Genomic DNA, 12,322 nt, shown 5'->3' on the forward strand with positions numbered 1-12,322 from the left:
TGTTACTTGCATTTGGAAGTAATACTGTGCGTTTCTTTGCAGTATTCCTTAGAGAGTAATAAGTTACTGATTACTTTTTAGTTACTTTCACCAAAATAAACACTGAGGACAAGTCATTACAAAATGGAGACACGTTATAATCTGTCAGCAGCTGGATGAGGATCTGGCATCTGGGCTGCAGGCTCCTCTGACAAGGAGCTGCACTCTGTAGTGAGCAGGAACTTGATGTCGTCTTCTAGTTTTCTTACTCATCCAGTGAAGCTTCAACTTGGGCAGAGAGACAGCAGCCAGCAATGCATCCTGGGAGTCAAGAGCTGCTGCAAACTGGCTTCTATTTACAGCTGTGGAGCCTGAGGTGGTGATTCAACCTGTTTCTGATTGTAACGCGTTACCGGACGGAGGAACTGTAATAATATTACAATAAATATAATGAGTAACAAGTTACCTCCAACACTAGACATGAATTCTCTGCAGAGGAAACAAAACCGGAGACAAACAAACAACTCTGACCTTTGACCTTTAGAGTCACTGCTGTTCTTCTCAGTAAGTCTCCGTCCTTGTTGTAGACTCTGCAGTAGTAGTATCCTCCTCCATCTCTCCTTGTGGGGTGTTTCAGGGTCAGACTGAGGTCTCCAGTCCTCAGCAGGTCTTCATTCATCTCTGTTCGTCTTCTGTAAACCAGGTCCTGTTCTTTAGAACCGTTCTCATACACATGGACCTTCCTGTCGTCTTCATCCGTCCACTCCACTCTGACGTCTTCAGACAGACCAGCTGTGGTCTTGAAGGGCAGCTGGACAGACTCCGCCCCCTCCTTCACCTCCACCTGTTGGTCTGAGAGACAACAAACCACATGATGATGTCATCAGGCAGCAGCTGCCTGTACCATGAAGCGAGGGTTCCTCTCAGCCTATCCAGCTGAACCGATCCAAAACACTGTCTCTCTGGATCAGCGGTACCATGACGCTGGTTATCACCTCGGTAACTCGACTCAGGTTTGTCTTATTGTGAATCGGTGAACGCACGTGTATAAAGGGCGGGTTCAAGGCAGCAGACCAATCACAACCAGAGCACCGACGCATCAGAGAAGAGGTGAGCGAACACCTTATTTCTCCTGTGAGGAAGAAGAAAAAACAGAAGCCCGTGGTCCGAATTAAATGATTATGTTTATTTATTAGTTGTTGAATGGCTGCTGATTAAACTTGTTAATGATGCTGCTCTGGATCCGATTCTTTCCTTCTGTTCTGACTCTTTTAAACAGTGGCCAAACAACAGAACCGTTTTATTATATTATATATTTTCCATCTCTGCTGAGCATAAGGTTTGTTCTAAATTAAATAAAAGCCTGTTGTTGTGTTGTTGTGTGTCTCTGCACACACACACACACTCAAAGAAAACAAAAACAACAACAATTGGCATCGTATGGATAATCATGGTGAAAATCTAACGGATTTGATCTGTCCCGGAAAAACCTTTCATCTGTTGTGAGACAATCACAGCAACTCTGTTGGACGGAGCCTTTTACTGGATTCAGATCAGTCCTAAAAGCTACGCCGACCCGGAGCAGGTTAGCAGTTCAGAGTAAGTTACCATGGTAACTCACCTCGCCGCTAAGACAGTGATCCTGCTTCGTGGTACAGGCCTCAGGTTTTTAATCTCTGACCTGAATCTACAGCTCTGATTTCAACTGTTTCATCTTTGACATGAATTCTCTGCAGAGGAGACAAAACCAGAGACAAACAAACAACTCTGACCTGTGACCCTGAGATTCACAGTTTTCTCGCTCATTAAGTCTCCATCCTTGTTGTAGACTCTGCAGGTGTAGTCTCCTGAGTGTCTCCTTGTGGGGTGTTTCAGGGTCAGACTGAGGTCTCCAGTCCTCAGCAGGTCTTCATTCATCTCTGTTCGTCCTCTGTAAATCCAGTGCTGTTCTTCAGAACCGTTCTCATACACATGGACCTTCCAGTCGAATATGTCCGTCCACTCCACTCTGACGTCTTCAGACAGACCAGCTGTGGTGTTGAAGGGCAGCTGGACAGACTCCGCCCCCTTCTCCACCTCCACCTGTTGGACTGAGAGACAACAAACCACATGATGATGTCATCAGACAGCAGCAGCAGCAGGTTTCAATCTAAACCACATCATCTTTACTGAAAGTGTTGGACATGATCAGAGTTTTGTTTGTTGGTTCACACAACCACACACACACACACACACACACACACACACACACACACACACACACACACACACACACACACACACACACACACACACACACATACAAAATCTCCCACCCTGGGGCTGAGGTGTATGTGTCTTCGTTACCTGAATAACTAACATAACCAGGACTGTTTCTGCATTCGTAAAAACTAAACTGTGTGAAAATTCAGTGAGTTGTGATTATTTTCCTTGTGCATACACCTCCTCCTCCTTCTAGCGTTGTGAAGCTAAATATATGGGATGGTGTCAGAACACGAGTGTTTAAAGAAAAAAAAGTAAATAAACAAATGTAGAGCTCCGTGGTTTCTTTATTGTTCATGGACGGAGAAAAAAAAAGAGAGAGAGAAGAAGTTTACTGTCAGTATTAACGTTTCTCGTCACAACTGTGTGTAGTTTGTGATTATTGATGATGATTTGATCAGATCTGATCCGTGTGTTGACAGTAAACAGTAAATCATCAGTCCCAGACCGGACAGAGTCAACAACATTTTGTTGTCAAGGTAACGTGAAAAGGGGGTAAGTGCTGTTCTGTTCCTGTTTACAGCATCTGGACCCTCACAGACTCTCACACTCAGTCACTGAGGCCAGTGGGTCAGGGGTCCTTGAGAGGGTTCAGGGGGGTCCCCAATTTCCTTAAAAAAATTTAACACTTTTTTCTAGAAATGTTTAAACGTTTTTGGAGAAATTGTACCAGTTTTTTCCAGAAATTTCTCTACAGTATTTCCAAAAATTCACACCACTGGCCCTAATTTGAACGTACATTAAAGCAGAAGTAAGCGATCCGGTCGTTTTGGCCAATGCTGCGTTCCAGGTAGGCTTTTGAAACCGTAAATTACAGCTTCAAGTCACAACTTACGACTTTGTAGCGTTCCAGGCAACCCACTCGTGTTTTTCCGACCTGTTTTACCTGTGAAAGTCACTATAACGGCCACTCGTAACTTCCGACCGGTGAACTCGTACCAGATCGAACTGGTACCACTTCACAGGTCGGAAAAACACGAGTTACGGGCTGCCTTGAACGCACCATAACAGTCGTCGTCCCTACGTCGCCACATTCAGGCCGCATCCCTTGGCTGCACACACAGCCCTGCATGCCGTTCTCTCTCCTCATTGGATAAAACTTGTAGGATACGAGAAAAGTTTTCTCCTCGGCTCAGAGCAGAGCAGAGTGACTGACAGACCTGTGTTTCGGTCCAAACACTCTATGTAAGTGATTGCTGTCGGAAGATATAACTATTTAAGACTTATATTAACACAAAAACATCGCTTACTTCTGCTTTAACTAAACTCCTGTTAACAACTCCTAAAACCAGATCTACATCCGGCCTTGCATCTTTCCAGTCAGCTGCTGTCTCTGATTGGAATGCGTTACAAAAACACCTTAAACTGGATAACTTCATCTCCATCCCGGCCTTCAAAGATGCCATCTCACACCTTTTTACAGATTCTTGCAGCTGCTTCCCTACTATTTAACTACTCAACTATCCAACCCGTTTCTTCAGTTTCTGCTTGTTGAACGCCCATACCTACCGCCGTTGGCCTAGGCCACTTTCTGTGTCACACTGCTCGCTAAGGAATCCTGTAGTATCTGTAACAGACATTTATTCTCTTTTATGCTTGTAATAATCTTGTCTTCTATGCTTGAATATCCTTGTTATTAGCTTTTATGCCTTGTTTCTGCTGAATGTTTGTATTGTTGTGTATATTTGTTATTGTCTTTTAACCTATCTTTTCTCCCTCACAGCCCCCCCCCAACCCCCCCCCCCCCCCCCCCCCCCCCCCCATCAAGAAGCTTATGCCTCTTGTCAGGCCATCATTGTAAATAAGAACTTGTTCTTAATTGATTTCGCCTGGTTAAATAAAGGTTAAATAAAAAAAAATAAAAAAATAAAAAATAACGTTCTTCAGTCTCAGAACAAATATTTGTGTATTTCTGTGTTTGCTTAAACATTTTGTCCAATGGGGGTCCGTGGTCTAGTTTGTGTCAATTTAGGGGTCCTTGATGTAGAAAAGCTTGAGAACCACTGACTACAGCTACAGCTGAGTAGTAACCTACTACTGAGTAGAGTAGTTAAGTCAATGAGAGTTCAGAGTCTTTAGGGGAGGGAGTGGAACTGGGCCACAGTCAATGAGGTGTTGATGTGAATAAATGTGTGTGCAGCCATTCATGGTCTCTGTCCTCTCAACACATAATGGAAGATTTTCCCACCAAATCTCTGTAGTCTCTCTCTCTCTCACACACACACACACACACACACACATCCTACCTTTTTTGATTAATCTCCTTTTATGAACTTTAAGCCTCCAGGCGACACCAAGAGAAACTCCCAGTAGAACCCCTAGAACCAGGAGACCACACACAACGGAGACTTCAACTATGACAGAGAACTTTTCTGTGGATGAGATGAACATAAACAACAACATGACCTTTACGTGACCTCTGACCTGTATCCTGTACTGTAGGTGTTATTGTGTGTTTCTGACCTTTGACCTTCAGCTGTATGTTTCTCAGTGTTCGTTTATTTCCAAACGCTGTGATGATACAGGTGTAGTTTCCTCTGTCAGAGAGGAGGAGGTTCCTCAGAGTGAGACTGAGGTCTCCAGTGATCAGAGCGTCAGTCTTCATGGACGTTCTGCTGCTGTAAACCTGGTTCTGGTCTCTGAGGTCGTCACCCAGCTGGTATCTCTGGTGGACGGTTGGAGGACGGAGGTCGTGGCGGCTCCATGTCACTGTGGGGTCTCTGGGTAAAGGAGAGTCCTCACAGGGCAGCAGGACAGACCTCCCACTGTAGAGCTCCACAGTGTCTCCATGCCAGGACACTGAGGACAGAGACAGGGACATAGAACATGGTCTTAAATACTAGTTTGAAGTTTTTCTCAATACTAAATAATGTTCATTATTCAAATGATGCAACAAAACAGATGATAAAGCAGAGTGGGTCTGTGGGCGTGGCTGCCACTTGATTGACACAGTGACACTTGTCAATCAAGTGCAGTCTGTCCTCATCATGGCACTAACGATGTTTACACAGTCATGAACCTGTTCATTTTAATCCGTCATGTAGCTGGTGTAGGTGGGTGTATAGAGCTGGGCTCAGATCTACCCCTCACTCCTCCTCAGCTGACTTTTTTTCCTCACCCTAAACCGATGCTTATTAACTGATTATTTAAAAAAATTAAAAAGCTCTATAACACGTCTGTGACAAGTGCCGATAAGAGCCCTAAAACCTGTCCCTCTCCAAATATTTCTACACATGTTTAAATTCAAAGGCAGTTGTGTATTGTTCTACATAACAGAGAGCAACACAAATTAAAATAGTTATTTCCAACAGTGACAATATTTATGTGCATTTCTAAATTTACAAGCACTACACGCTGTCTGGAGCAGGTGTAGATTTTGTGAGAAGTTATTAAAAGATCAGCTTTGATGAATGCAGAAAAACACATACATTTATGGCTGCACACAGTTTACACACAAATTTGTGCTGCTCACGTTTCATGAATGAGACCCAATGAGTGTTTGAGTTGAGTGTGTGTTGGGGGGGCAGGACACAAAGAGACAATTTATACTGATTAATCTACACACAAACACACACCATCTGTGTTCTTGATCCCTTTGTGAAGAATGACACAGCAAGGAACAACAGCAAACAGGACAACCAGGAGAAGCAGCAGAACCTGGAGAACCAGCAGAACCTGGAGAACCTTGACCCGGTCTGGATGACGTCCTGTAGTCGACACAATCAACAATATACGATTCAAATATTAATAAACAATAACACATTTTTAAAAATTGCTCAGTTCCACTGTGACCTCTTACCTGAGAAATAACCAAATATACACAATATATTTTCTAAATGTGTTCTGACCCCGACACAATAAACCAGGAGAGTCAGGAGGAGCAGGATGAACATTAGACCCAGTAGACCAGCGATCCAGTCTGGAGGAGGTTCTGTAACTGAGACAAACAACATGAGATCAGATGTTAGTGTTGTTGTCAGTCAACAGAGAAGTGACTTCACCCCCCCCATACATACACACACACACAAACTACATACCATCTTTGTTCTCAGTCCCTTTATGAAGAAAGAAAATACATAGACCAACACCACAAGCAACCAGGAGAACCAGGAGAACCAGGAGAACCAGGAGAACCTTGATCCTGACTGGTCGAGATCCTGTAGTCGACACAAACAACAACATGAGGTCAGAACATTTATAAACACACAACAACACTTAGAGTTTATTTCTACTTCGACTTCTGACCTCAGTTAACAGCTCTGACATCATACTAGGGCCCGACCGGGTCTGACAACTGATAGATTGGTCGATTTTTTTTTTCTTTAAAGTTTTAAAATTGTATAAATTACATAATATGCCTATATATATTATATAATATATAAATTAGGGCTGCCCCCAAATAGTCGACCAAGCACTGGTCGACCAAAAAATCATTAGCCAACCAAAATTTTATTGGTCGATTGGTCCCAGAAAAAAACAAAACATTTGGAGCCCCCCCCCGCCCCTGTCTTACACAGCCTGAGCTCAGTAACTCATCCACCTCATCTACTGTTTATTGGTGATAAACGGGCATACTGCCGCTAATAACGGTAAAACCAGACCGGCTTGTTGAATCTCGGACCCAACACGGCAAGAGTCACAAGCATTAATTAATTAATTCACAACCCGACCGCGGGCAAAAAAAGGAAAAAGAAAGCCAGTGCCGGCAACACTGGTTTTGAGACAGTTAACAGTTCATCAAGTTGTTCATAAGCTGTGTGATGTGTGTGTGTGTGAGTGACTATGGGGAAACGTGTCCTGCTCCAGATCAGTCACTTAGCTGTGCTTTGGCTGTGCTGTGAGGTGGTTAGTGGATAGTGGATGGAGTTTTTCATGAGGTCGGTGTGCCCTCTACAGGAAAAATAGCCAGGATAAATAAAGGGCGGAATCTTATTCCCTGCATTTTATTTCTGAAAATATCGGTGACAATCGGCGAGCTTTGGCCGATTACCGATAATTCTCAAACGGGCTATAATGGGCTCGCCGATAAATCAGTCGGGCCCTACATCATACTGACTGATTTCTTTCCTGGATGCACACACACACAGATAACTTACTTATTTCCTTTGTCATTGTATACAGTATGCCAGTGTGAACAGCAGCAGTCAGTGAGAGCAGGAGACAACAGACACCAAAGACAATGTAGACCGATTCTTCACGTCCTGCAGTCGACACAAACAACAACATGAGATTAAAACATCACTACAAACAATAATGTGAAACATTAACTCATTGAGTGCCATTGACGTCTATGGACGTCAATCAAAATCCAACGCTTGAGTGCCAATGACGTTCATGGACGTCAAACGCAGTTTTCTGCGGCTGGTAAATGGGGACGCTGTCGGCCACACTGAGTAATTTTGGGGCTTCTGGGATGTGTAGAACGAAGAAGACTGTAGATCACAGCAAGAAGTGAAGAAGAAGGAGAAGACGAGCGTGATCGGTACGGAGATAAAAAAGTTGATATATCAAGATATATCAAGAATGGAACAAGGTACAAACAAATGGTTTTTTCCCTAGTTAAATAGAGAGTCTCCTATTTCCTTTGAGCTGTTTGGTGTTTTCAGAGTCATAGTACAAAATATTCTCTGGGTCTTGAAATATTACTCAAAATGCCCCAAAACGCTGGCACATGGCACTGACCATTTTATAAAAGGGCTGGCACTCAATGAGTTAAACACATTTCTGATGAGTCCATGTCCTCTGACCTTTGACCTTCAGTGTAACTTGACTCTGCCTCTCCTCTCCCCCCCTCCCTCTGAGGATGCAGGTGTAGCTGCCACTGTCTCTGGTGGTGGGTCTCCTCAGAGTGAGGTTGAGGTCTCCGGTCCTCAGAGCGTCAGTCCTCATGGACGTCCGTCCTCTGTAGTCCTGGTTCTGGTCTCTGGGTTCGTCTCCGTCCGGCTGACGCTGGTGGACGGTTGAAGGACTGAGGTCGGAGCGGCTCCACACCACTGAAGGCTCGTCCAGGTCAAACGGAGGAAGGTCACAGGGCAGCAGGACAGACTCCACCCCCTCATACGTCTCCACAGCTGAGGCATGCTGGGAAACTGAGGACACAGACAGAGGTGAGCCAGAAACCAGGGCCCAGTTGTTCAAAAGATGTAATCTGGATCAAAATTATCCGTATTTTGAAATCCCTTTTTTTTTGCTATCCACGATAACTAATCCGTTTTACTTTTATCCCAGTTGTTCAAAGCAAAGCTAGATTTGATCAGTCTGATTCAGATCCAAACTTTTCAAGATGACCAAATCCAGATAATGAGGACTCTAAATGGGACTGTGTGTCACACTGAAGGTTACTAGGTAAAAAAAAACAAAAAAAAACAGGTTGAAAAGCAGCATGGGGTCACTCAAAGTGTGTTTATTTTAAAATGGGGGGTATTTCTATGCTCTTTTTTGTTTCTTCAATGACCCCATCTGGTTGGGCTGTTAAAATTAAAGCAGAAGTAAGCGATCCGGTCATTTTGGCTAATGCTGCGTTCCAGGCAGGCTTTTGAAATCGTAAATTACAGCTTCAAGTCACGACTTACGACTTTGTAGCGTTCCAGGCAACCCACTCGTGTTTTTCCGACCTGTTTTACCTGTGAAAGTCACTATAACGGCCACTCGTAACTTCCGACCCGTGAACTCGTACCAGATCGAACTGGTACGACTTCACAGGTCGGAAAAACACGAGTTACGAGTTGCCCTGAACGCACCATAACAGTCCTCGTCCCTACATCACCACATTCATGCCCACACAGCCCTTCATACCGTTCTCTCTCCTCATTGGATAAAACTTGTAGGATACGATAAATGTTTTCTCCTCGGCTCAGAGCAGAGCAGAGGGACTGAGAGACCCGTGTTTCGGTTCAAACACTCTATGTAAGTGATTGCTGTCGGAAGATATAACTATTTAAGACTTATATTATCACAAATATATCGCTTACTTCTGCTTTAAAAAAAAAAAAAAGCAATTGTAAAATAATCAAAAGTTAAAGCAGATATCAGCTTCACGGCCGTTTCGGCTAATGCTGCGTTCAAGGCAGGCTTTTGAAACCGTAAGTTACAGCTTCAAGTCACAACTACGACTTGGTAGCGTTCCAGGTAACCCGTAGCTCGTGTTTTTACCATCCTGTTGTCTGTGAAAGTTCCCTATATCGGCCACTCGTAACTTCCGACCCGTGAACTCGTACCAGATCGAACTGGTATGACTTCACAGGAAGGAAAAACACAAAGTACGAGTTTCTTTGAACGCACCATGAGTTAGCAGCCCCCGCCCTTGTCAGGCATCAATTGGTCCTCGTGCTACGTCACCACATTCACGCGCATCCCTTGGCTGCACACACAGCCCTTCATGCCGTTCTCTCTCCTCATTGGATAACACTTGTATCCCACAAGGAAAATTTTCTCCTCGGGTTACAGCAGAGCAGAGTGACGGAGAGACTCGTGTTTAGGCTGAAATACTTCATGTAAGTGATTGCTGACGGAAAATAGGACTATTTAGGACTTATATTAACAAAAACATTCCACTGATATCTGCCTTAACTTTATTTACTAAGTAAATACCCTGAGGAAGACCAGGTTAGGTCGAAACTTCGGTCCCCTTTGTATTTTAATAAAATTATATTTGTCTACATCGAGGCTACGAGTCGAGCGACTGCTTTTTTCTCCTTTCATTGTTTTTGGTCCGGCTGTCAGCTCCTCTTCAATTCTGGTGTGCGCTCCTAGACGTTTTTCCATAACTTTATTTACAAATCACTGTTATAGTTTAAAAATCAGGTGCAAAATATAACATGTGGTTCAGAAGCAGGACAGAGACACAGCTGGGGCCTCATTTATCATTGTGGATACACCTTTTTTTACGCCATTTTCCCCTCGTTTTGTGCGTACGCACTTTTCTCCGCCAAATTTGGGATCTATCAAGCCAAAACCTGACGGGGAAAAGTGCGGACATTTGCACCCATTTTGACCCCTTTTTGAGGAACAGGAGGAATTGGCGACACCGTTGCTGAGTCAGAGAACTGCAGTGTGAGAGGGAGAGAGGAGCGGAGTACATTTAGAAGAGCACAGTAGGATTTTATGAAGTAATTGTGGTAGTGGTGGACTGTTGATGCTGGTGTGGCAAGGTGAAGAGGGCCCGGGCGGGGATTGAACCCACACCTCCCGGGTAAGAGTCATGCGCGCTTGCCAGTCACCCAAAGGGACATCCCCTTGGCCAAGTAGCCAGGGCACATGATCAATTGGAGGCATAGTGACAGGACCACCACTGTCACACTGGCAATCCAACCCGCTCTATAATAACACTAGGCTTTATGTTGTTTATGATAAACAGAGCGGATTGAGGATTTTGCTTTTTTGATTAGGCTATGTTTGACGTCCGACAAGGATCAAACCATCCAAGTTTAAAAACACATCGGCAGCAGCGCACACTGATCTGCAGCCTAGACTGTTATTAATCTGTCACCTGAGTTAACGAGGTGCACGTGTGTTTGGAGCTGACGAGAGAAGAGAATAAAGAGTGAGACAACGCGGCTCTGAGGAGGAACTGTGAAGGACTCAGCTGTAATGGAAAATGACCTAAACCGAGTCCAGTAGAGCTGTAACTGTGTAGAAAGGCATGCAAAATAATGGTAACTATCGTCCTGCTTCCTACATTGTTTTAACATCTAGGTAAAAAAAAAAAAAAAAGATTTTCTGGGATAAAGGGGCAGATTACATAAGATTCTTCTTCTTTCTGCTCCCTTTTGTTGAGATTTGGGAGGTTTTTGTTTTTATTGTAGCTTATTAAAATGCAAGATCATTTTTCTGACTGAGTTATTGCCCGTGTATCTGCTTTCGGAGAAGCGGAGAAGTTCCGCTTCTTTCCCCCGTCCTCCGCCCGTTGTCTCCGTTGTCACAAAAGTTGCTGCACCACAGAGCGCACATGGCTGATTAAATATGCACGTGCTGACCATATATAGTTGTATATAGGCGTTCCGGGGGTGGAGTAAGAGGTGTGTTCACGTGTGCACCATTCTTGAGTCCTGTGTGATATATTGCGGAGAGTTGTGCGTACACACAGTTTGATTGATCTGAAAAAGGTGTAAATATTTAGGGTGTACACCTACGCCATTTTCGTCTTTTCGCCGTAAGCAAATATTTAGTAGCAGTTTTACACCCTCTTTGATAAATGAGGCCCCTGAACTTTATTTTACACCTAAGTCGATGACAGTATCAGGAAACCTCCTCTTGAACATGGTTCACACAGCCAGAGTCCGTGTGTAGTTTATTTAAATGGAGTTAGATGGACGTTTTTTCTCACCGTACAACAGCGTCACGAACACCACAAACATCTTCATCTTCTCTAAAAACAAAATGTTAATGCCGCTTCTTCCTGGACGGAGTTCTCTGCAGCGACGGACTTTTTTTTACTTTCGATTTCAACAGAAACAGGAAATGAAAACGCCCAACTCCCACAGACGTGTGAGATTACAGAGAAGACACGAGGCTGCGCAGAAACTAATTTATGTCCTGTTGAGTCAAATAAATATCACCGGGTGATATTATTTATTTATCCATATCCATATAACTATAAATTCACCCATTAAAAAATACCGTATGTAAAACACGTGGAACAAAATATAAAATAAACATAAATGAAATGGAATGACTAAAAAAAACCTCACAAAGCAGTTGATAAGGTACATGTACTACTAGTGCCCTGTGAGATAGCGAACTGTTTACACAAAACATGAATACTACTGTATGCACTGAAGCCTGGACATTGACATAACACCATGTGTGGTGTCATTCATTAAAAGTGCCACTAGGTGGAGCTGCTGCAGCAGAGTTACAGCTGCAGTTTAACAGTAGCCTGTCACCTAGATATTAGAGTAGATATGTAATCATTGGAAAATCAATAAAAGTATTTATATTATTTATATATTATATATTTACACTATGTGTAAAGAAAAAACAGGTGGATCCTGTCTGTGTGTGACTAGGTGTCCTTTGTGTCAATGTCACAGCCACTTGAAGGCCACAGACTGGTTGACAGCTCAGGTCTCATGACTGAGAG

The 12,322-nt window shown here is 43.6% G+C and overlaps 1 protein-coding gene across 1 annotated transcript; it reads right to left on the reverse strand.

Moving 5' to 3' along the window:
* Window positions 1-363: 363 nt before the first annotated feature.
* LOC311001883 (uncharacterized protein) lies at window positions 364-11,643 on the reverse strand (the record flags this gene model as incomplete). Its single annotated transcript, XM_083993062.1, has 11 exons — window positions 11,567-11,643; window positions 7,989-8,330; window positions 7,338-7,442; window positions 6,279-6,398; window positions 6,041-6,178; window positions 5,817-5,948; window positions 4,705-5,040; window positions 4,488-4,613; window positions 1,752-2,069; window positions 511-831; window positions 364-404 (listed from the first exon to the last, which is right to left on the reverse strand). The coding sequence occupies exons 1-11, from the start codon at window positions 11,601-11,603 to the stop codon at window positions 364-366; spliced, it is 2,016 nt and encodes a 671-aa protein (XP_083849188.1). The 5' UTR covers window positions 11,604-11,643.
* Window positions 11,644-12,322: the final 679 nt, after the last annotated feature.

Source organism: Trachurus trachurus (assembly GCF_905171665.1).
Source record: "Trachurus trachurus genome assembly, chromosome: 18".
NCBI lineage: Eukaryota > Metazoa > Chordata > Actinopteri > Carangiformes > Carangidae > Trachurus > Trachurus trachurus.